A 22304-nucleotide genomic window follows, 5' to 3' on the forward strand; every position below is an offset into this window, starting at 1 on the left:
TGTAAGGGTTGAGCGAGGTACTATATGTTTAGCATTGGGCCCTGCGATCATGCCCAGTAAGGATTAGCTAATTGTTTCATGGCCCTCTGACACAATGAAAGTTTGCCCTGAGATATCTCTACCTTAGTTTCTTTCTTTTTTTTTCTTTCTTTTGTTAAATTTTTAAAAATGTTTTTGTTTAGTTTATTTCTTGATGTATAATACCAACTGTCTGCTACAGTATGTGTTTCTATAGCACCAATTAGCTCATATGTGGTTGGAAAATAGGGGAATGATGACAGTTATACATGGCAGTTGTGTACATATGCATTTTTTCTTAGGCAAGGGGGTTTGAAATAGCAGAGTAGAATGACAGCTTCAGCGGGGGGAAGAGTTCTCTGGCTTTCAGCACTATTTTTAAAAATTTAAATGAACACCTATACTTGGGGTTCCCTGCCACAGAGAAGCCTTGTACACAGACAGATTATACCTCTCTTCTTCCTGTGCCCACTTCCACAGGAACTCCACTGGTTCACAGCACCCACAAGCCAGAGTTTACACTCTATTATTTCTGTGAATTTTTTTTCTTTTTTTTTTCTTTGAGGTACCAAAGCTGTAGATTGAACCTGGGACCTAGTTTGTGGGAAGCCAGCGCTCAACCATTCAGCCACCTTGGCTCCAATGAGTTGATTTTTTTCATCTGTTTGATTGTTGCTTTTGTTTTTAGGAGTTCCCGGGGACCAAACCTGGGACCTGCCATGTGGGAAGCAGGTGCTCAACTGCTTGAGCCACATCTGCTCCCTTTGTACACTTGTAATACTCCCTGAACCATTTTCCTTGATTGGCCAAATTATCTTCCAAGGTACCAATATTGTACCTTGCAAGATACAACCTTGCATAGATTTTGAGTTAAAATTTGTGGAATTTTGCAGAATGTGAGGATTTTCTGGAACACATGTACATGTGTTAGCAGGAATGCGTAATTTCTCTCAAATGCTGCAGAAGGTAGCAGCAGCTGAAGCAAAGGCATGTAAAGGAACCGAGAAAGGCTAAGCAGAGACTTTGCCATTCTCAGGCAAGGCGAATAGTTTGCCAGAGCCTGAGGCCGGGGAGCTGGTTCCTCAGCTGGAAGGCTCCAGCTGCTAACATGGGAAGCTGAGATCCAGACCCAGTCCAGTGCAGTAGAAACAAGTATCTGTTCCTTTCGAGGGAGAATGTGTAGCAGCATGGAGGAGCTAAATATATTCCTTAAGAAAGTCTTTGCACTTTCTTTGAAATTTGTCCATAAATGCACTTTGATCTTCCTATTACCCCCAGATTCAAATACTTGCTGCCTCCCTAGAATTCCCACACGAATTTGTTCCTCTTTCCTGAGGCCCTGACCGCGTTCTGCCTTGTAGTATTACTGATGCAAGTTCCTTGACGGCAGGGCCTTGGTTTACTTCATCTTGGTATTTCTTCCATATTGCCTGACCCAATGTCTTTCAAATAGTAAGCGCTTAGGAATGTTTGCTAATTGAACAAATTTTCCAAAGGAGTTCATCTGTACCTGGGCCCTTTTGTAAAGCGTGTCTAACGAAAGTGCACCATGAATTCCAACGTTGGTTGGAATGGATGTGTTTGCATTGAAAACTTCCTGGAGCACAGTTATTGGATGTTCATCTGGGTGGAATAAAAGACCAGAAAGCAATGTAAGCACAGCTTGAAATATTTTATTCATCTTTTTTAAAAACTGATACCCAGCAGACAGGAATTCCTTAGCTGGGTTGCTCTGAGAGCTCCTTTTCTCCTGCCGAGGCTCTGGAGGTGAGCTGCTTCCCAAGGCAATACAGTCGCAGTTCAGAACAAGGCTCAGGTGACTCCTGCGTGGACAGGAGACCGCTGACAGACGGCAGGGTTCTGCTTCCTCAGCAGGGTCCCTTGTGGGTCTGGGGGTGGTGGGGTGCTCTCAGTGGCTCTGACTGAAAAGCACGGCCTGCACTGGCCCCTTCCCTCTGACCAGCGTCCACATATCTACTCAGCGTCTTTTCTGTCCAGCCTCTCGTTTCTGGGGCTAGGTGGTGCAGATGGGGAGGCCTGTGGCCGTGGGGGATGGGCCTGGCTCACAGGGGCTGGGGGCACGGCCCAAGGGGCAGTGTGGGGAGAGGGAAGGCTGGAGACAAGGCCCTTGGGGAAAGGCCAGTTTGGACTTTTGTTGGGAGAGACGTGGCCGTGCTCTTTTATGTATTTATCTATTTTAACGTATTGAAGTCTATCACTCTCACATAGACATCCATCAACAATAAGTGCATAGAACTGGTTGTGAACTGACAAAACAAACACACGAAATGTCACACAGGGCACTCACACCTCACCCCATCACCAATACCTTGCAGAATCGTGAAACATTTTTAACTAATGATGAAAGAGCATCCTCAAAATGTTGTTATGAACTCAAGTATCTTGCACTTGGTCTATTTTCCCCCAATCCACCTTATGATGATGACGGTGATTTTTATATCATTTTGTCAATTATGATCAATTTTGTAATCATTCTTACCAATAGCTACCCCACAATGATTTCCTTCAGTGCCCCCAAGGAAGCACATATGCTCAGTTAGAAACATGTGCTTGTTATATAGCTGTTGCTGAAAAACGAGGAGGATGGCTGGTATTTCTTGAAGCTTCCCATGTGCCAGGCACTGTCCCAAGTGAATTTTTCCAATGTGTTATCTCATGTAATGTTCACAAGGAAAGCAAGCTTGAGGTCACACGGCCAGTGTGTGGTGGTGTCGAGGGACAACTCTGTGAGGTCTGGAAGCCAGGCCTGCAACCACGAGGCAGTCCTGCTTCCCGGGGTCCCCGGCCCCCACTTTCAACCAGGTGCTGCCCCTGAGCGCCTCTTCTACGGGTATTCTGAAGTCACCACTGATTCTGTAAGTAGAAAGAATGGATTAGAGAGGTCCAGACTGGAGGCAGCAATAACTGTCAGGAGAATATGGTAGTAATACTGGTGGGTACGACAGTGACCAGGGCCAGTGGAGGCAGAAAGAAACGGAGGGATCTGAGAGAAACCCACGAGCTACGAGCAGGACTTGGCGATCAGGGCAACTGAGCTGACACATGCCGAGCACTCCGCACCAAGCCTGGTACACGGTGCTTTCGGCGGACCAAAATACTATGATATTTTTATTATTATTAGTTGGATTATTCTCCAGGTTTAAGTCATAGTTTTAAATAATGAACTTACAGGAAATTGATATAGGTAAACTTATTTATAATAAAAATTATTATAATAAATAAATAAAATTAAAATGTCTTATTTATATACAGGAATAGCCCTTTAGGAATTCTGCCACATTCATTTTCTAACTTAGTCCTAAAACATCCCTTTATAGCAGGTAAAGCAGGAATTACTCTTTTTTTTTTTTTTTTAAAGATTTATTTATTTATTTAATTTCCCCCCCTCCCCTGGTTGTCTGTTCTTGGTGTCTCTTTGCTGCGTCTTGTTTCTTTGTCCGCTTCTGTTGTCGTCAGCGGCACGGGAAGTGTGGGCGGCGCCATTCCTGGGCAGGCTGCTCTTTCTTTTCACGCCGGGCGGCTTTTCCTCACGGGCGCACTCCTTGCGCGTGGGGCTCCCCTACGTGGGGGACACCCCTGCGTGGCACCGCACTCCTTGCGCGCATCAGCACTGCACATGGGCCAGCTCCACACGGGTCAAGGAGGCCCGGGGCTTGAACCGCGGACCTCCCATATGGTAGACGGGCGCCCTAACCACTGGGCCAAAGTCCGTTTCCCAAGGAATTACTCTTGTTGGCATTTTACAGTTAAAGGAATGGAGTCTCAGAGAGGTGAAATAATTGACCAGAGGTGAGTGAGAATCCTAGGTCACAACCAACAGAGCAGTCAGAGAGCCAGACTACACCTGCGCCTGTCAGTTTGTCCGGCTGTCCTCACCCTGGACCAGAAGCACACACCGAGGGGGAACGTCAAAGGTCACCTCCTCTGGAATCAGTTCAGCGGGCTGTGTTAAAAGCTTTCCTGGCCGCCTCCGTGGGGGCACCTTTGGAGAACTTGACCTCCAGGGGAACTTCTACTCAAACTGCCCCTTTGTAAGTCTGTTGTTTCTCTCTGGGGGCCCATCCCTGAGCCAAGAGGCGTTGGTACAGTGAGACTACTCAGGGCAGAAAGTCAAGTGCCCCGTGCTTCCCTTTTCTCTCTACAGCATGGTTCCTGGCCTCGCAGTGCGTTCCTTGCGTCCTGCCGGTGGAGTGACATCAGTGTGGGCGTGGGGAGCGTGTGGGTCCTCGGCGGTGAGAGAGGGTGGTGAGGCCAGCTGCGCGATGCGATGGGGTGAGCTCGGAGCAGCAGCGGCAGGCTTCCCGGGAACCGCCTTGCCAGCGCGTGGGCTCTGCCTGAGCCCTCCCATCAGTCCTCCCAGGGAGCAGGGGCTCCCCTGGGCAGAGGGGAGGGGAGTCCCCACCTGGGGAGGCGGTGGAGGGAAGAAGTCCAGTGCAGATTCTGGAGACAGCTCCTAACCCCAGTTCTGCCACTTACCTACTGTAGTGACTGCGGGGCAGTGACAGCCTCCCTGCCTGCTTCCTAACCTGTAAAATGGAGATGATGATGATAAAGGTTGTTAGGATGATAAAGGTGTAAGGTTATGGAAAGGATAAATGATACAATCCACGTATGGAGCTTAGGCCAAGCCTTGCATGTATTTCTAGCATGCAGCTAATGTAAGCAATGTTCCTATCTGTTTATTTAATCCCCTAAATGTCACCTGCCAATTTATTAATTAAAAATTGGCAGGATGCATGTGAAGAAGTTAACAGTGGTTGTGTCTGATGATGGAATTACAGTTGTTGTATTGTCCTATTTTTGCTTATTTGCATTTTCTAAATTTCCCACTGTGCTTCGTAGAGTTTAAAGCCTATTGAGGAAAACAAGATGGGTAGACAGGTGATACCGAGGGATGGACAGCAATGCCAGGGCAGGCTGAGTATGGAACAGGTGCCCCTCAAATGGCACCTGGCAATTCAGAGATGTCAGCATGAGTCTCACCGCAATGGACTGTATATGGTCTTCCCTGATCTGGAAATAGGAAATAAAGTAACACACAATCAGAGGGTATCTCCAGTACCCCCAGGAGATGTGGATGGAAGAGCTGGGATTCCATTCTAAGGTTCCTATTTTGGGGGAAGGGCTTATGTCAAAAAGAAAAAATAAATTTTTTTTGAGATGCCCAATGTAGCATTTGTTATATAGAACCAGATCACAAAAGAGCATGTCAAGATGGAATGAAGAAGTAATTTCCTGTTTCTTTATCTCTCTTTCCATAGCATTATTAGCATCATAATTATTCTGGCTGGAGCCATTGCACTCATCATTGGCTTTGGTATTTCAGGTATGTGATTTCTTTTTTCTTTCTTTCTTCCTCTTTCCTTCATTCATTCCTTGTTAGTTGAGGTGAAGTTCACATAACATAAAATTAACCAGGCGGGGGATTTCTTGCATTACCACCATCCAGTCACCCTTCACTTCAAGCTCCCAGTTCCTCAGCGCGGGAGCGTGGAGTAAGCACAAGGTCAGGAGACAGAAGACTTTCGGAGGAGAACACTGGTTCTTCTCCTTACTAACTGTTCTCCTCATAGTCGTCCTTTCCGGAGACAGCTCCTAATCCGTTCTGCCCCTTACCAGCTGCGTGACTGGGCCACAGTGTCCTGGCTTACCGAGTGGGAAGACAGTGCCCACATCACTGGGGAGTTGAAGGGGTCGAATGGATGTTCATCCCAGGGTTCTCTACCCAAGTCGGTGCTGAAGATGTCATTCTGGGAACGTGGCAGCTGAGCCATTCTATCAGGGCTTCCACTGAAGTCTTTAAGGATCTCAAGTCTTCACACACAGGGGCCTTGGGTAAAGGGAAAACTGGCCAGCACTGCCGTACCATGTAGGAAACAGATGCCGATGTGGCATGGATGGTTAGCTTTTGAATGTGGCTAACTGATGTTAGTTGCAGGGATCTTCATCTCTTTACCCTGGAGGTCATTTCTCTGAAGCATCTATTATTGATGCCACTTTAGTTATGACTGAGTGAGTTAGGCCAGCAGCTGTTTTCTCTGAGGCAAGGTGTTTGCTCTATTTCCTGTAAACCGCCTGACTCAGGCCAATACATTTATTTTAACTTAGTCTATGAAGCTGTCACTTCATAACTTTAGTTTTTATAGTTTCAGAATCCAAGAAACTTTTGGCTGCTTTTCTGTCACTCTCTTCCAGTGTGGGTATGCTCTCACTAGCTGATGCTCACCAGGCCTAAACTTAGGAATTAGCTGTAGGTGTGTTTGCCTAGAATAGAGATTAGCGTATTTCCTCTCTTTTATCATCAGAAATTTATTTTTTGTCATTTGCTCATTTTTCCTTTGGATTGTCTGCCTTTTTCTTTTTGATCTGTAGGAGTACTTTATATATTTTGGATGTGAAATTAGTTATATATATTGCAAAATATCTTCTACCCCATTGCATTTTTACTCTCTTAATGATGTCTTTTGAAGAGCACTTCTTAATACTGTTCAATTTATCAGTCTTTTCCTTTATACTTAAAGCTTTACGTAACCTGCTTAAGAAGTCTTTGCCATTCCTAAGGCCATGAAGATTTTCTCCTATGCGATTTTCTAGGAGCTTTATCATTTTATTTTTCACACTTACATCTACAAACCATCTAGAATTAATTTTGTGCGTGGTGCGAGATAGGAGTCAAGGATTTCTTTTTTACATGTAAATACCCAGCTGACCCAGCCCCATTTATTGAGAAGATTGTCCTTACCCACTTCTCTCCACGGCCATCTTTGTCCATCATAAATCAAGGACCCAATGTGTTTGCATCTGTTTCTCAATTCCCTAGTCTGCTTCATGCAAATATTCTTTTATAACTCTTTTTCTTTCTTGTGTGTGTTGTCTCTTTTCCTCCTAATCTTTGGCACTTTGCCTCTCCACAACCACTCTCCCCTTCTTAAACCTGGTTTACAAGGTATTATTAGCTTTGTGGTAGTTTTCAAATAAATAACGTTTGGTTTTATTTATGCTTTATCTGCCTTTCATCTTTATTAATGTCCCTCTTCCTACTTTATTTTGCTGTCTTTAATTCTTTTTCTACTATCTTAAAACAAGCACCGCACCAAAGAGTATGTCCAAAAGCCAATACATAGTTTTTCATAGGTACTGCTCCTCAGTTTTCCAAAGTGATTCACCAAAGGTTTATGAAGGAGAGGGTGTAGCTCAGTGGCTGAGCACCTGCTTCCCAGGTACGAGGTCCTGGGTTCAATCCCTGGTGCCTCCAAAAAGAAAACCAGTGTATGAGCAATACAGTACTCGATGTCCTCCCCAGCACTGAATACTGTGGACTCTTGTGATTTTAATTTTTATTTCCCGATGACTGAGGCAACTGAGCACATTTTCATATGAGAAACAATGTTGAGTGACAGAGCCAGACACAAAGAGCACATACTGCATATTCCACATATAGAAAACTCAAAAACAAGCAGTGCGTCTCTGCTGCTAGAAGGCAGAACAGTGGTCGTTCTCCGGGGGGAAAGGAGGGGACGTGAGGGGACTCTGAGGGGCGCAGGTCAAGGTCTGTTGCTTGGCGTGGGCGAAGCGGTTCTTCAGGCTGTGCAGCTTTGACGCCTGCTTATTATATGTGTGTACTTCAGAACAAACTTTCATTTACATGACCAATCGCATGTATTTATATATTCCTTAAAAGGAAGCCAACGATAGTCACTGGTAAGGCAATTCTTTTGGAATAACTTTTAAGGATATTGATGCTAAGATACATGTTGGTGCCTTCCTCGCCGAGGTGTAGCTCTTCCTCAGGCCTAACTTACGCTAGCTGATCTAAGACACCACCCTGAACTGGAACCCTTCACTCTGAATCCTGGTGGCTAAGCCTTCTGGGGCCTGGGGCTAAGCAGCGTGGCATCAGCGCCCTTAGAGCAGGGGCTCTTAACCAGGGGTCCACAGAGCTTGAATTGAAAATTTTAAAAAAACATTCTTGTGGGAACGTGTAGGTGCAGTTATGATCTATTTATTAAAGAATACACAGTAGAGTGTGGGCTTAGCATGATTTTTATTTTGGTGTAGTATGTTCTGAGTGCAGTGGATACCTTCCTGCCAAAAGGTTGGTGAGGATGGCAGAGATGGTTTTATGATGCCGTGGGGAAACTTGAATTTCTAAATGTTTGCCAAAAATGACCATTTGAGCAGATGTTGAACTGTGTTAAGTTATTGAGTATTGAAATTATGGGAAAGTTGTAAAGCATAATTTTTAATAATCCTAAAATTTAAAGGCATGTCAATGCTGAGTGTCAAAAAACTATCTGCTATTAGGTTCTGAGAAGGGGTCCATGGTTTTTACTTGACTGGTAAAGGGTTCCATGGAGCAAAAAAGGTTAAGAACCCCTGCCTTATAGAGTTGTTTATCTTTTGGTTCCCAGTGGCTTGACTATCCTAGCAAGAATTTTCATTTTGAAACAGATTAACTGTGGCAGTCAACAGCTTTGCTGCTTATACCCTTTCCTGTTCCAGTTAGAGCAACCTCAAGGACTGAGCTCCGTTTTGTGAACACTGGGGGTGCTCCTTAAGTACTTTTGGGATGAACAAGTAGATGGATGCATGGATAAATGAGTAAATAGATAAAATACATGGTCTATGTAATCCAGTAATGTACCACCATAATATTAAAGCCCTACTAAGAATAATGAAGAGGTTTTCTGCCTCTTTCCTATTTCCTAAGGTGGAAGCTGGTTATTTTTGATATAATGGAATATTTATTAATTTAATCCTTTTTAGATGCCTCTATTAGAAGGACTGAAACTCTTACCAGAGAGCATTATATTATTACACTTAAAATAGATTCAATAAAATGTTACTTGGTTTACAAGACAGTAAGATTAAGCAAAGAGGTCTAAGTTGATTATGATGATGATGATAAGTAACAACCTTTGAATCCTTTTTGAGTGCACCTCACTGTACTAACTTTATATACATTATTTGATTAGTATGCATTATTTGATTTACCCTTCACAACAACAAAGGAGGTAGATAATAGTACTGTGTTCATTTTCAGGTAAGAAAGTTATCTAGGATCACACACAGCAGCAGGTGGATATAGCGGGCATATGTCAAGAGCTGATCGTTTGCTTCCAGAACCCACACTCCCATCCACCACCCTGCACTCATTAGAGCACTCATGTAAAGCATGGTGCAAGAAGGGTGTCTTCTGGTTTGCCTTGCAGGCATTATGCCTGACACTACAGCTTTCAAAGCCTTCAAACCATTCCCAAATACAGGCAAAAATTCAATTTCTTTTAACTCTCACGAGTCCTTCTATGTCACATCCTCATAGCCATCCTACTTAACATGGGCCCCATAAAACACAAATGCATAACCCCTGACTATAGGACAGCCTTCTTGGATGGCCCTGTGGGAAGGAAGGAGAAGCGCTGGAAAGACCCCTGAATATACTTAGCCCACACCTGTGCTATCACTCACTCGCTGGGTGACTTTGAACAACTCAGGGTGGAAGAGCTTTGGAATCAGACTCTGAAGTTCCAGTCTCAGGCCTGGCACTAACTGTTTGTCCTTTAGAATGCCACTTCACTTTCCAGAATCAGTTTCCTCACTGGTGAAACATGTAGGGTCATTGTGAGAATTAAATGAGAAATTGTTTTTTTAAAGAGGAAAAGAAGAAGTAAAACACTCACTGTTTACAGATGACATCATCCTATATTTAGAAAGTTCTGAAATGTCTATGACAAAGCTACTTGAGCTAACAAACAAGTGCAGGAAAGTGGCAGGATACAAGATCAACAGGCGAAAATCAGTAATGTTTATATACACTAGTATTGAACAAGCTGCAAGGGAAATTGGGGGAAATTTCCATTAACAATAGCAACAAAAAGACTCAATTTTGGGGGATCAATTTAATCAAAGAAATACAGGACCTATATTCAGAAAACTACAAAAAAAGTGCTAAAAGAAATCAATGAAGACCTAAACAAATGGAAAGACATTCCATGTTCATGGACTGGAAAACAAAATATCATGAAGCTATCAACCCCACCCAAACTGATTTATAGATTCAAAGCAATACGAATCCAAATTTCAACAGCACACTTCATAGAAATAGAAAAGGCAATTACCATTTTTATTTGGAAGGGAAAGTGCATCTGAATAGCCAAAAGCTTTCTTAAAAAGAAGAGCAATGTGGGGGGACTTTCACTGCCTGACATTGCCTGGCATTTATTGGCATAAAGATAGACACATTGATCAGTGGAATAGAATTGAGAATCCAGAGATAAATCCTTTCCCCTGCAGCCAACTGGCTTTTGACAAACCTACCAAGTCCATGTTAACAGGACAAAACAGTCTCTTCAACAAATAGTGCTGGGTGAACTAGAGATCCATAGCCAAAAGAATGAAAGAGGACCCCTATCTCACTCCCTACACAAGAATCAACTCAAAATGGATCAAAGACCTAAATATATAAATGCCAGAACCATAAAATTACTGCAGGGAAACTTTTTAAATATCTTGTGGTAGGTGGTGGTTTCTTGGATCTTATACCCAAAGCACAAGCAACAAAAGAAAAAAATAGATAAATGGGACCTCCTCAAAATTAAACACTTTTGCACCTCAAAGGACTTTGTTAAAAAGGTGAAAAGGCAGCCAACTCAAAGGGAGAAAATATTTGGAAATCACATATACAAAAAGGGTTTAATATCCTTGATGTATTATATAAAGAGATGCTACAACTTAACAATTAAAAGACAAACGACCTGATTGAAAAGTGGACAAAAGATTTGAATAGATATTTGTCCAAAGAAGAAATACAAATGGCAAAAAAACACATAAAATTTTTCAACATCACTAGCAATTAGGGAAATGCAAATCAAGGCTACAATGAGATATCATTTCACACCTATTAGAATGGCTACTATTAAAAAGACAGAAAACTACAAGTGTTAGAGAGAATGTGGAGAGACAGGAACACTTATTCACTGTCCTTGGGAATGTATAATAGAATAATACAACCACTGTGGAGGACTGTTTGGCAGTTCCTAAAGAAGTTGAATATAGATCTGCCACATGACATGGCAATACCACTACTGGGTATATACCCAGAAGAACTGAGAGCAGTGAGATGAATAGACATCTGCACACCAATGTTCATAGTGGTGTTTTTCATGATTGCCAAAAATGGAAACAATCCATGTGTCCATCAACTGATGAATGGATAAACAAACTGTGATGTATACACATGATGGAATATTATGCAGCTGTAAGAAGAAATGAAGTCATGAAGTATATGACAACATGAATGAACCTGGAGTACATTATGTTGAGTGAAGCAAGTCAGACACAAAAGGACAAATATTGCACGATTGCACTACTATGAACTAAATATACTGTGCAAACGAATGGATTAATAACTAGAATATGGGTCACCAGAAAATAGAATGAGGCTAGTGAATGGAAACCTGAGACTTAACTTGTGCAGAATTGGTAAAAAGCTTTTGTGTTAATCTTTGGAAATGCATAGAAAAGTTGAAAGCACAATATAATATTTTTAACTAGCAGAGCTATTATATGGGTATGACAGGTTTAAAGGGAAAACCTAAGGTCATGTGTATTACTAAAAGGAAAGCTAAAATATATAACATGGAACTGTATAGCACGGTAAAACCTCAAGTGAAATATGAATATGGGTAATATTGCATTTTTAAGACTGTTTTACTTTGAAACTGAATAAATGTTATACATGTTAATGCTAAAAGATGTTAATATCAAAAACAAAACAAAACAAAAAACCATTATGCTAAGTGAAAGAAACCAGATACAAGTACTACATATTATATGATTCCATTTATATAAAATGTAAATATAAATCAGTGTATAAAGATGGAATTAGATTAGTGATTATGTAGGGCTAGGGAAGGATTGAGAGGTGACTGCTTGCTAAGGGGTATGGAGTTTTCTTTTTGGAGTAATGAAATTGTTCTAAAATTCTTTTGTGGTGATAAATGCACAACATTGTGGTTATACTAAAAGCTGTTGATTTTATACTTTGGATAGAATATATGGTATATGAATATATCTCAATGAAACTGCTTTTTTAAAAAAAGCACCTGGCACATATTGAAATAAATGACTGCCACTGTTAATTATATTGATAAGAATATACATTTATCTTTGTAAATGTAAATTATATTTAATAGTTATTCATAATTGATACCATCAGTGTATTCATTGTAGTTTGCTATTAACAACAAATTCATATAGCACCTTTTATCAGGTCCTGCACAATTTCCTGGTCACACCAGGGCAGGCCTCCTTGAAAGTAAGGGAGCTCAGGGCAAGAAAGCAATAGGACACAACATCACAATAATGCTCCATCTTCAGACAAGTCATTGCACGGCTGGATATCCATCAGGCAGATGAGGCCTGTTGCACCAAAACAGGAGCAGGGGCACAAAATGCTTGGAAAGAATTTGACATATATTTTTAAAAATCACAGTCATCTCAGAAAATTAATCAAACAGTGTTGGCCTTTCTTAAAATTTATTTCATGGCTTTTAATTGTCTTTGTTTTTAAATGAGCTGGGGATATCTTTTTAGTGGGTAGGCTCTCGAAACCTCTGACCTTGCATATCAGCGAAATGTGGTAGGAAGAGCATGGACTTGGTGCGGGACAGGCTTGGGTTTGATACTGGCTCCACTACTTGCTAGACATGGGGCATTGGGCAAGCCGTTTAACCTCATGAAGCTTCATAAAATGGGAGCAGACGTGGCTCAAACGGTTGGGCGCCTGCTTCCCCCATGGGAGCCCCTGGGTTCGGTTCCCGGTGCCTCCTAAAAACAAAAACAAACAACAAGTAAAACAAACAAAAAACCCAACTCAGCAAAGCCGATGTGGCTCAGTGGTTGAGTGCTGGCTTCCCACATACTGGGTCCCAGGTTTAATCCCCAGGCCCGGCACAAAAAAAAAAAAAAGAAAATGGCTGTAATAGTCACTCGTACTTGTCACGGTTGTTATCAGGCTTAAAATAAGCCCTTCTATGTAAAGCATCTAGCAAAGTGTTCCTTTCTTTACCACCAGGGTCCCTGATCGGCACTGCCTTTCCAGAGGAGCCTAGTCAATGAGGGTAAACACTGATGATTTATTTAAGGCTTACCATGTGGCAAGTTAGGTATTATATTAAGCTCCTCACCTTCATTGTATAATTTAGTTCTTTCAGGGATCCTCTGAGGAAGTACTATTATTAGCATCCCCATTTTACTATGGGATAAAGAGGTTAGAAAATTTGCCCAGCATCTCATCACCAATAAGTGGCATAGAGTTAGGATTCGAACCCAGACAGCCGATGCCCTGTTCTCAACTTCATGCGCTGCTGGATATCTACATTCATGCTTTTTTTAAAAAATTATATACATTTTTATTTTTTATTTTTAAGAGAAACTGCAATTACATAAAATGTTACAGAAAAGAATACAGGGGATTCCCATGCCCCACTTTGTTCCTTAATCTGACCTACTCCAGCCTCCTTGCTGATTTCTTCTCAGAGGAGCAGCTGCTACCCCGAACCCCATCCTCTCCTCTGGCAAGAACCATACTCACAGGCGCTACACAGACCCAGCGGTGCCAGCTTAACTTCCATGTTTCCACCCCGGAGCTATGCTGGGCGGCTGGGTTTCAGCAGCTGCTCAGTGATCATCTGCTCAAGGATTATTCTAGGCACTCCACACTCGACTGAAATGTGCAGACTTTATCTGAGTCGTTTCAGGGCGAAGTTCATTTTCTAGGTCTTTTTCCAGTAGTGTCGGGCACCCCAGAACCATGGTTTCTGTTAAGAATCCTTCCCTCATGTTACCTGTAGCATCGTTCTCCAAGCTACTCTGCTTCTTCAGAGGAGGGCCTAATTGAATAGCCTTTGCCCCACGGGAAAACAGGCCTGGGCTGTCAGCTCGCTCCCCTCTGCTGGTTGCCTTTTCCCGTGCAGACCAGAGCTCTGGTCGTAATTAATTAACCCTTACAAGCTGGAGAATTCATTTTCAGTAAGTGGCTGTGGCTTCCAACTTTAAAAGAGTCTGATGGAACCTTGGAGGTCAACAAAATCCTTAAACCTGTGCCATTTAAAATTAACAGAATATTTATCTAAGGGTAGCTGTCTCTAACCCATCCCACAGGGCTCTTTCACCCCTTGGATCGTCAAATCACACTAGAGCCCTGGTGGTAGTTAGCTCTGGAGCATCCTGCCTGGCCAGACTATGTTACCTAGGGTGGAGCTCCTTGAGTCAATATTTATTTCCAAGTTTGAGCACGGGAGCACGGGTTCCGTTGTGTGAGAAGTTTTATATATATATATATATAAGCATTACATATGTATACGCTGTTGCTTGCCAGTTAAATTTCATTTAATCATTTCAAACCTTCATTTATTCACTTAACAAACTGGTATTAACGGAATGCTTCCTAAAGTAGAAAGCAATGGCTAGGTCCTCATGGTTTTTTAAGTTTTCACTGGCTTTTAGTCCTCCTCAAGATTTGATATTGTGAGGGAGGGATTTAATCAACATACACTCATCCCATCTGCCACACCATTAATGAAACCTTAAATGGGCTGGAGGCTACAGCAAGTCCCAGTGGCTCTCCACAGCCACCTACTTTTAATAATTAAGTTCTCCAGGAGATAGTTCAGCTGATTTCCTACCCATGGGCTCAGGGCAAACCCATTAGAATTAACTCGGTAATGCAATTACTGAACTAAGATATGCCATTACCATTTCATTCTCTCCATAAACTGTGTTAATCATGTATTTTTTTTCCAAAAAGTAATGTTTCAATTCAACTTCAATGGCACTTTATAAACTACAATCAGTTTTACCCCTGCTGTAACATAGTTACATTTATTCCATGATTTTATTTTATTGAATCTCTGTGTATTTTTATTGCTTTCTCTTTCACTGGCTCACATTTTTTCCCCCAAAATTTAGGTTTGGTAACTTGTCAGTGTTTCTCAGTCCTAAAACGCTTTTGGGTAGAATCACTGTCTCAAACAGTGCCTTGATTTCTACTGATTTCTCTTCATTCATTCATTTGTTCACTCAACAAATGTTATTTTTCTCTGTAGAAAAACAGCATTAGGCACTATAGGAATTCCAGATATGCTAAGGCAGAACTGCCCTTGAAAAGCTTACAAATTAGTGCCAAAGATAGACTAGAAGGAGATGGCTGCCATAATAAAGCACAGGAAATGTTACAGGAGAGTAGAGGGAGAATCTACTAATCTACTAAAGGTTTTATGGAAGGGCTGACATGTGAACAGACTTGAATAAAGTAGAATTTAGATAACTGGTGATAAAGGGGGAGGAGGAAATCCAAATTGTAGGCTCAGAGTGAGCAGGGGTGCAAAGGTGCATGGTATACTTGTATACCTGTGCTAGTGCTAGCCTGGGGGGTATTGGATAGCGGTTTGTTAACTAAAAAACTTGAAAAAAAATTAAATCTTTGGAGCAGTTTTCAGGAAAATGCCAAGGCAGGGGATGGGAGTGGGGGGCGTGTTGCATTAATAATACACAGCAGGGAGCAGATGGAGCTCAATGGTTGAGCACCTGCTTCCCATGTACAAGGTCCTGGGTTCAATCCCGGGTACCTCCTAAAAAAAAAAGCCCTGCAGTAAAGGTAACCATAAGGGTAATTAAAAAAATAATACACAGCAAAACTTTGTATTTCCCTCTTTCTGAATTGCTCTTCCAAATCCCCCACATGAATGGCTATGCCTGGCAGCTGCCACGAAGTCTCTTCCCCAACACACACCAAAGCTTCTAAAACATCCTCTCAAGCCATGTTGGCCCATGTATTTTTGTCTCCTCTCTTTTTCTAGCAATAATTTTTCTTCCACCAGTAGCTCTGTAGTCTTTCCAATTTACATTTCTCTACCTTCATCTCCTGATCTGTCCCTCATCCATTACCATCATCTACTTTAGAGAGGCCAGGGGCCAATGAGACGAGACAAAACTCTCCCTAATGGGCTGAAAGAGGAGAGGTGCCTCTCTCCTTAATTTCAAGTCCAAATCACAAAAGGAGCCTTTCAAGAAGATTCAGTTAATTAAATCACCCTGTAGGCCTGCCCAATCAGCAGCTTCCATTATATGAAGAACAGAGGCTCACTCCTTCCCCGAGTGTGAACTATAGGCTGGGCAACTGGAGATGAGGCAGTTGGACACAGCTGACATCATAATTAATATTTCAACTAATGGTATGTTTGGAGAGGAGACAGTGGTTTCTATCTTAAGCCAAAATTCACTTGAATTAAGTACCATTCTTCACTATAACCCTGACCGAGTCACATCTCTATGCCTTGGTTTTGTGTCATCTGAATGGAGATAAAAGAAAAACAGCATTTTGGAATAACTCTTCAGAATCACCAGCCACAATTAATTAACAAGAAGTTTCACTTCTGTGCCACTTCTGGTAAACTAAGAACAATACTTCATATCTGTAACCACAGTTTGCACATCAAGGTCACATCCATTTCATTTGATTCTCATAAGAACCCCTTAAGTGGGGGAAGCAGATCTACATCAATTGCTCAAGCAATTGGGCTCCTATCGACCACATGGGAGGTCCAGGGTTTGATACCCAGGGCCTCCTGGTGAAGGCAAGCTGGCCCGTGTGGTGAGCTGGCCCAAGTGGAGAGCAGGCCCACACAAGAGTGCTGCCCTGTGCAGGAGTGCTGTCCCATGCAGAGTGCTGGCGCAACAAGATGATGCAACGAAAGAGACACCAAGGAGAGATAATAAGAGACGCAGGATACCAAGAGAGCTGAGGTGGCACAAGAGAATGATTGCCTCTCTCCCACCCCAGAAGGTCCCAGGATCAGTTCCTAGAGCTGCCTAATGAGAATACAAGCAGACACAGAAGAACACATAGTGAATGGACACAAAGCAAACAATGGAGGGAGAGGGGCAAAATAAATCTTAAAAAAAAAGAAAAAGAACCCCTTAAAGGGAAGGGGGTGTGGCTCAGGCAATTGAGCTCTTGCCAACCGCATGGGAAGTCCTGGGTTTGGTTCCTGGGGACTACTGGAGAAGATGAGTAAGAGCGAGTTCGCACAATGGGCTGGTGCAGCAAGCTGACACAAGATGATGATGCAACAAGATGACTCAAAAGGAGACATAAAGAGGAAAGGCAATGAGAGAGACAACAAAGCAGGGAGCTGAGGTGGCTCAAGTGAGCGCCTCTCTCCCACATAGGAGGTCCCAGGTTCAGTTCCTGGTGCCTCTTAAAGAGAAGATGAGCAGACACAGGGAGCACACAGCAAATGGACACAAAGAGCAGATAGTGAGCTCAAAACAATGAGGGGGGGTGTAAATAGATAAAAAATAAATCTTAAAAAAAATCATCTAAAAAAAAAAGATCCCCTTAAAGTAGGTAAGACTGATATTATTACCTCCATTTTCCTGAGATCCAGGGAGATTACATGACTTATTCAAGGGCACACAGCTATTAAATAGTGACAAAGTCAGTATTCGACCTATTGTCTTCAGACCCCAAGTCCAATGTGTTCTCCTGCTCCCTCTCAAGATTTGGATTGCTTGGTCTCATGGAAACTATTGTGTATGGCAGATCTGCTGTAGATATCAAAATTACTGCCTTCCTGCTTATTTTAGTCTTCTTAGCTCTTCACTTAAAAAATTTTTTTTTAATTTATTGAAGAATATCACTTATACAAAACCATTCATAGGCAATAAGTGTACAGTAATAGTTGGAAACTTACAAAACATGTAACATCATACAGGATACTCATACCTTACCCTACCACCAATACATTGCATTGTTGTTACACATTTTTAACTAATGATTAAAGAACATGGTCAAAACATTACTACTAACCAAAGTATTTTCCCCAACCCACCCTATTATTATTATCTCTATATCATTTATATATGAACACACATAAATAAGTGTATAGTAAAAGTTGTGAACTGACAAAGCAAACATGCATAACACCTTACACTGACCCTCCACCAACACCTGGCGTTGTCATGAGGCATTTGTTACAAATTATGAAAGAATATTGTCAAATCTTACTACTAATTATAATCCTTATCTTACATTTGGTGTATTTTCCCACAAACCACCCTATTATTATTTTTAAAATATATTTTTATGACAGAAGTTGTAAACTTACAAAACAATCATGCACATGTGCAGAATTCCCAAATAATACCCCTCTATCAACATACCACACTGTGGTGGAACATTGGTTACACATCCATAGTGTACATTTGGCACTCATTTTCCATACTGCCCCATTATCAACACAGTACATCTTTAGCACAGATGCAAGAATATTACATTATTACTGCTAATCACAGCCATGGGTCACTCCAGCTGTATTTTTCCCATGCTTCTCCACATTCCCAACCCCCCGCAATAGTGATGAACATTCGCTCCAGCTCACAAAGGACACTCTTGCATCTGTACTATCAACTACAATTCTCATCCACCTCTGGGTTTACTGTGCTTTTCATTCCCTAGATTATTCTCTAGCATTCTGTGAGTTGGCATTTACATCCCTAGATTACCATTTTCAGCCCCATCCCCATTTATAAACTAGCTGATACCACTATGTGTTACCATCCACTCTACACATTTCCACACTTTTACAGTAAAGCTAATTAAAACTTCTACATACATTAAACATCAGTAGTCCACTCAGTCCTCCTCTTACCTCCTTTAAGAATCCACCACCTAACACCAGGTCTTGAAGATATTTTCCTACATTTTCTTCTAGAAGCTTTATGGTTCTTGCTTTTATAACTAGGTTTTTTATCTACTTTCAGTTAATTTTTTATAAGGTATGAGATAGGGGTCCTCTTTCCTTCTTTTGGCTATGGATATCCAGTTCTCTCAGCACCATTTGTTGAATGGACTGTTCTGCCTGAGCTGGGTGGGTTTGACAGGCTTGTCAAAAATCACTTGACCATACATGTGAGGGTCTGTTTCTGAACCATCAGTTTGGTTCCATTGGTCTAAGTGTCTGTCTTTATGCCAGTACCATGTTGTTTTTACCACTGTAGCTAGGTAATACGATTTAAAGTCTGGAGATGAGAGTCTTCCAGCTTTGCTTTTCAAGATTTTTCTGGCTATTCAGGACCCCTTATCCTTCCAAGTAAATGTGATAACCATGTTTTTAATTTATTTTTAAAATGCTGGTGGAATTTTTATTGGGATTGCATTGAATCTGCATATCAATTTGAGTAGAATTGACATCTTAATGATATTTAGTCTTCCAATCCATGAGCATCGAGTGTTCTTTTAATTATTTAGGACTTTATTTCTTTTAAAATTAAGTTATAGTTTTCTGAATACAAGTGCTTTACATTGTTGGTTAAGTTTATTCCTGAATATTTGGATTTTTTTTTTTTAATTTTTTTATTTTTTATTGACTTTGTAATAATATTACATTAAAAATATATATGTGAGGTCCCATTCAACCCCACCCCCCCACCCCCCCTCTCCCCCCCCCCAACAACACTCGTTCCCATCATCATGACACATCCATTGGATTTGGTAAGTACATCTTTGGGAACCTCTGCACCTCATATACATTGGTTCACATCATGGCCCATACTCTCCTCTATTCCATCAAGTGGGCCCTGTGAGGATTTACAATGTCCGGTGATTACCTCTGAAGCACCATCCAGGGCAGCTCCATGTCCCGAAGACGCCTCCACCTCTCATCTCTTCCTGCCTTTCCCCATACCCTTTGTCCATTATGTCCACTTTTCCCAATCCAATGCCACCTCTTCTATGTGGACATTGGATTGGTTGTGTCCATTGCACCTCTATGTCAAGAGGAGGCTCAGATTCCACCTGGATGCTGGATGCAATCCTCCCATTTTCAGTTGTAATCACTCTAGGCTCCATGGTGTGGTGGTTGTCCTTCTTCAACTCCATCTTAGCTGAGTGTGGTAAGTCCAATAAATCAGATTGTAGGTGCTGGAGTCTGTTGAGGCTCAGGATCTGGCTATCACATTGTCAGTCCAGAGATTCAAATCCCCTAAATATATCTTAAACCCCAACATTAACTGCACCTCCAGCACATTAGCATGAAAGTCTTATGAAGGGAGATCCCATCTGAGTCCAGATTCATCACACATAAACACCATTTCCAAAGAGGGGCCATCTGCCCTGGTAGTTAACCCCATCGGCCATGACCATAACTCCCATGGGTCTCTTTAGCCCTCAAAGGAACCAATATCTGGGGGTTGTATCTGCTTTATCTGTCTCTCTGACTCTGCTCAGTTGTGCATGAGGGCAAACCTTCTGCCAGCCTCCAGACTTTTTTAGAAACTCGTAGCCATATAAACTCATTTCTCCTTTCCATTTCCCCCTTACTTTAGGTCAAACAGCATTTTAAAGTCATGGTATTTTATGTAGACATGGATATTCTGCTGATCCGCATTGAACCTTCCGTATAAGGTCATTTTCCAGTTGCATCATCAGTTGGTAGTTGATAGTGGTCCCTCGTTGCCAGGGAGGCTCATCCCCGGGTGTCATGTCCCGCGCTGGGGGGAAGGCATTGCATTTACATGCTGAGTTTGGCTTCGAGACTGGCCACATTTGAGTAACATGAAGGCTGACAGAAGGAAATTCCCAGGCACAAAGTTGCTCTAGGCCTTGTTCTTATTTTGGGTTTATCAGCTCACAAGCATAGTCATTAGCATCTGGGGCTCACTGTTGAACCCTCACTCCCTCCCGGTCCCCACCACTGTACCTGGGAGACTGTCGCTGCTCCCCTAGGGACCACGACAGAGCACCACTGGCCAGGAACCCAGTACCCCCCCTACTGTGGTTTTTAATTGTTGCCACTATGAGTATATCCAAACATTACCATGCACCCTGGACATATGTTCTGTACAGCTCCCTGTCAGTCATATATCACCTGTCATTGGTATCCCATACCAGTATCCCTCCATTGCCATTGTTGAAACACTCTGTGATCCAGAACTCCCCGAAATTTGAAGCCCAATATAATGTCATGATCCCTTACTAGGGAATGGCATATAGCGATGAGTTTAAAGGATAAAGAACTTGGATAAAGTTAGATAAAGAACTTAGATAAAGAATGTTGACTTGAAAAAATTCCACATCCTATTTTTTCCTTTCCCCCCCCCCCCCCCCAATTATTCAGCTTTTCTTCACAGGAGTCCTAGACCACAGCAATGTATATATATAATATACAGCACTCCCACACATCCACCAGAAAACCTTTTCCCTTCCACAGTGATACTCTTACGCCCTGAATATTTGGATTTTATCTGTCATTTATTTTCACCACTCTTTTGACACTTTCAGTTACTTTTATTGATATAATCTTCATTTTAGACTCTCTTCTAGGCCTCTCCTGCCTCTTCTTTTCAGGCTCTAGCACACCCTTTAGTCTCTCAGTTTCTGTTTATCTGTGATTAATCTAAATTTGCCCTCATTTTTGGAAGACAATCTTGCTGGATATAAGATTCTTGGCTGTAAGTTTTTTTCTTGTATTATCTTAAATATATCATACCACTGTCTTCTTGCTTCCATGGTTTCTGGTGAGAAATCAGCACTTAATCTTATTGGGTATCCTTTATATGTTATACATCGCTTTTCTCTTGCTGCTCTCAGAATTCTCTCTCTGGCATTTGACATTCTGATTAGTATGTGTCTCGGAGTTGGTCTATTCAGATTTTTTCAGATGGGAGTACATTGTGCTTCTTGGGCATGGATAGCTATGTCCTTTAATAGAGTTGGGAATTTTTGGAACTTGGAGTTGTACTGAATGATATTGCAGGGACAGATGAGGGACATTGTTTATCCTGCCATAACCCACTGCATGGACTAGGGGAGAGTGTGAACTACAATGTAAACCATGGTCCATGCGGTGTGGGAATCTTCCAGGATGTATTCACCAAATGCAATGAATGTGCCTTACTGATAAAAGGGAATGTTGATGTGGAAGGACTGGGGGTGGGGTAGGGAGTGGGATATATGCGAACTTCTTATGTTTTTTAATGTAATGTTTTGTGTGATCTATTTTTCTATTTAAAAAAAAGAAAATGCAAAAAAAAAATAGGGTGGGAAATTTTATACCATTATTTCTTCAAATATTCCTTCTACCCCTTTTCCCTTCTCTTCTCCTTTTGGAACACCCATGACATGTATGTTTGCTCATCTCTTGCTGTCATTTAGTTCCCTGGGAACTTTTTCAGTTTTTTCCATTCTTTTTCTTCATCTGTTC

At 41.8% G+C, this 22304-nt stretch overlaps 1 protein-coding gene across 1 annotated transcript in view; it reads left to right on the forward strand.

Moving 5' to 3' along the window:
• The window catches only part of VTCN1 (V-set domain containing T cell activation inhibitor 1), an 80704-nt gene that overhangs the window by 45279 nt on the left and 13121 nt on the right, over positions 1-22304 (forward strand). The window contains exon 2 of the mRNA XM_004456598.5: positions 5301-5365. Coding sequence (XP_004456655.1) covers positions 5301-5365 — 65 coding nt within the window. The remainder of the gene's footprint in view (positions 1-5300; positions 5366-22304) is intronic.

The sequence above is a fragment of the Dasypus novemcinctus genome, chromosome 9 (genome assembly GCF_030445035.2).
Source record: "Dasypus novemcinctus isolate mDasNov1 chromosome 9, mDasNov1.1.hap2, whole genome shotgun sequence".
NCBI lineage: Eukaryota > Metazoa > Chordata > Mammalia > Cingulata > Dasypodidae > Dasypus > Dasypus novemcinctus.